Source organism: Anarrhichthys ocellatus, unplaced genomic scaffold (assembly GCF_004355925.1).
Source record: "Anarrhichthys ocellatus isolate YVR2014 unplaced genomic scaffold, GSC_Weel_1.0 scaffold7644, whole genome shotgun sequence".
Taxonomy (NCBI): domain Eukaryota; kingdom Metazoa; phylum Chordata; class Actinopteri; order Perciformes; family Anarhichadidae; genus Anarrhichthys; species Anarrhichthys ocellatus.
The window spans coordinates 1-2,106 of NW_022287618.1; the positions used below are offsets into that span (position 1 = coordinate 1).

General features: G+C 42.6%; 1 protein-coding gene across 1 annotated transcript; it reads right to left on the reverse strand.

The window, feature by feature from the left end:
* Window positions 1–6: 6 nt before the first annotated feature.
* On the reverse strand, window positions 7–1,390 carry LOC116380554 (LHFPL tetraspan subfamily member 3 protein-like; the record flags this gene model as incomplete). Its single annotated transcript, XM_031842456.1, has 3 exons — window positions 7–523; window positions 920–1,067; window positions 1,246–1,390. Coding segments are annotated over 3 exons (379 nt in total), but the record flags the coding sequence as incomplete, so codon positions are not given.
* Between the last annotated feature and the right edge of the window lie 716 nt (window positions 1,391–2,106).

Consider the following 2,106-nt stretch of genomic DNA (forward strand, 5'->3'; position numbering starts at 1 on the left):
TTAAGTTAATTCTTAGCTAGCTGCACCCAGATGCTAACAGAATTGTAAGCTACTTCGTAGCTAGCTGGATCCAGAAGCTAAATCTATGCTAAATGAACTATAACTTCATATTGATGGATCAGTCAAATGTTTCCTCTCTGATGTTTCTGGGTTAATGTGTTTGTAGCATGTGAACTCCTTCATATCCCGTTTAGTTTATTTTACATCAATACTTCATATTCTATAAGATCATCACATGTTCTGTTAGAACCTCGTATTTCTAAAAACAACAAACTGTTTTCAGCTTTATGACGATTCCTCTTCCATCTGATCAAAGAGAGTTTATGTAGCTGAAGAACTAGAAGATTTTATCAACACTTAACATCTCATCCTTCAGTTTATCACAAACATTCAAAAAAACATCACATTTGTACTTCAGTATAGTACTCGAGTAAATGTCAGCTACTTTCCATCGCTAGCTGGCGGAAGCATCTCTGATGATGATGATGATGATGGTGATGGTGATGAAGAAGGATGGAGAGATCTGGAGGAAGAGGAGGAGAAGGATTAAATAGAAAAGTGTGAGAAAAGTGTTAAAGAGACAGAAGAAGAAGAACAGACTTACCTGGTGACTTTACGCCGACATCAGCAGACCTGTGGTCACTGCAGGAACACACACACATTTACTGCTAATGCTAAGCTAACTGGACCTGGAGCTAATGCTAAGCTAACTGGACCTGAAGCTAACTCTATGCTAACTGTACCTGAAGCTAACTGTAAGCTAACTTGACTCATATCTAGCTGTAAGCTAACTGGACCTGAAGCTAACTATATGCTAACTTGACCCATATCTAACTGTAAGCTAACTGGACCTGAAGCTAACTATATGCTAACTGGACCTGAAGCTAACTCTAAGCTAACTCTATGCTAACTTCCTCACCGTCCTTGGCGTCCGGTGGCAGCAGGGCGTCCTGTCTGTTGGCGAGGACGAAGGCCAAAGTGGCCAAGATGGCGGCGTCCAGAATGCCCAGCATGGCCAGTATGTAGGCCCAGTGGACCGAACAGTTACCTGGAGAGAAGCTGCCCACCTGGAGAACAAGACTAGATCAATAAATCACTGATCACCTGATCACACACCTGTTGTCATTTTCACATCAAATCTACAACATGAAGACTTCCAACAAGGTTAACATGTTTATATCAATTTAATAAATCTTTAATACTTAAAGTATATTTTAATATTTATTAATGACTAATAAAACTCACAGAGTCTCCACACAGAGCTCTCATCTCTGGACTCTCCCACGAGTCTGGAAACAAAAGACAAGCCAATGCCAGACAGAAACCTGAGAGACAGACAGGCAGACAGACAGAGAGAGAGAGAGAGACAGGCAGGCAGAGATAGAGAGAGACAGACAGACAGACAGAGAGAGAGAGACAGGCAGGCAGACAGAGAGAGAGAGACAGGGAGACAGAGAGAGAGAGACAGGCAGACAGACAGAGAGAGAGACAGATAGACAGACAGAGAGAGAGACAGATAGACAGACATAGAGAGAGAGACAGGCAGACAGACATAGAGAGAGAGACAGGCAGACAGACATAAAGAGAGAGACAGGCAGACAGACATAAAGAGAGAGACAGGCAGACAGACATAAAGAGAGAGACAGGCAGACAGACAGACAGAGAGACAGGCAGGCAGACAGAGAGAGAGACAGACAGAGAGACAGAGAGACAGATAGAAAGACAGACAGGAATAATAAGTTAAATTCTGTATTATAGATCATAGATTGTTATGTTATCGTTAGCATTAGCTTAGCTAGCTTGTGACAAACAGCTAATAAGATTCCTCCATGTTGGACTCTCCGTCCAATCATAGTCCATCTCTGTCAGGACGGGCTGCTATTGGTCAACGGTGAAAACTTGCATTTCAAAGTTCACAAATGTTGAACTCTCCATGAAAAATGTGTGCAAAATGTCAATGTTTTGACTGAAACCATCATCAGTAAAACCACAAGGACCAGTAGAACCTGTGGAACCACTAGGGCCACCAGGGCCAGTAGAACCTGTATAACCACTAGGATCAGTAGAGCCACTAGGACCAGTGGAACCTGTATAACCACTAGGACC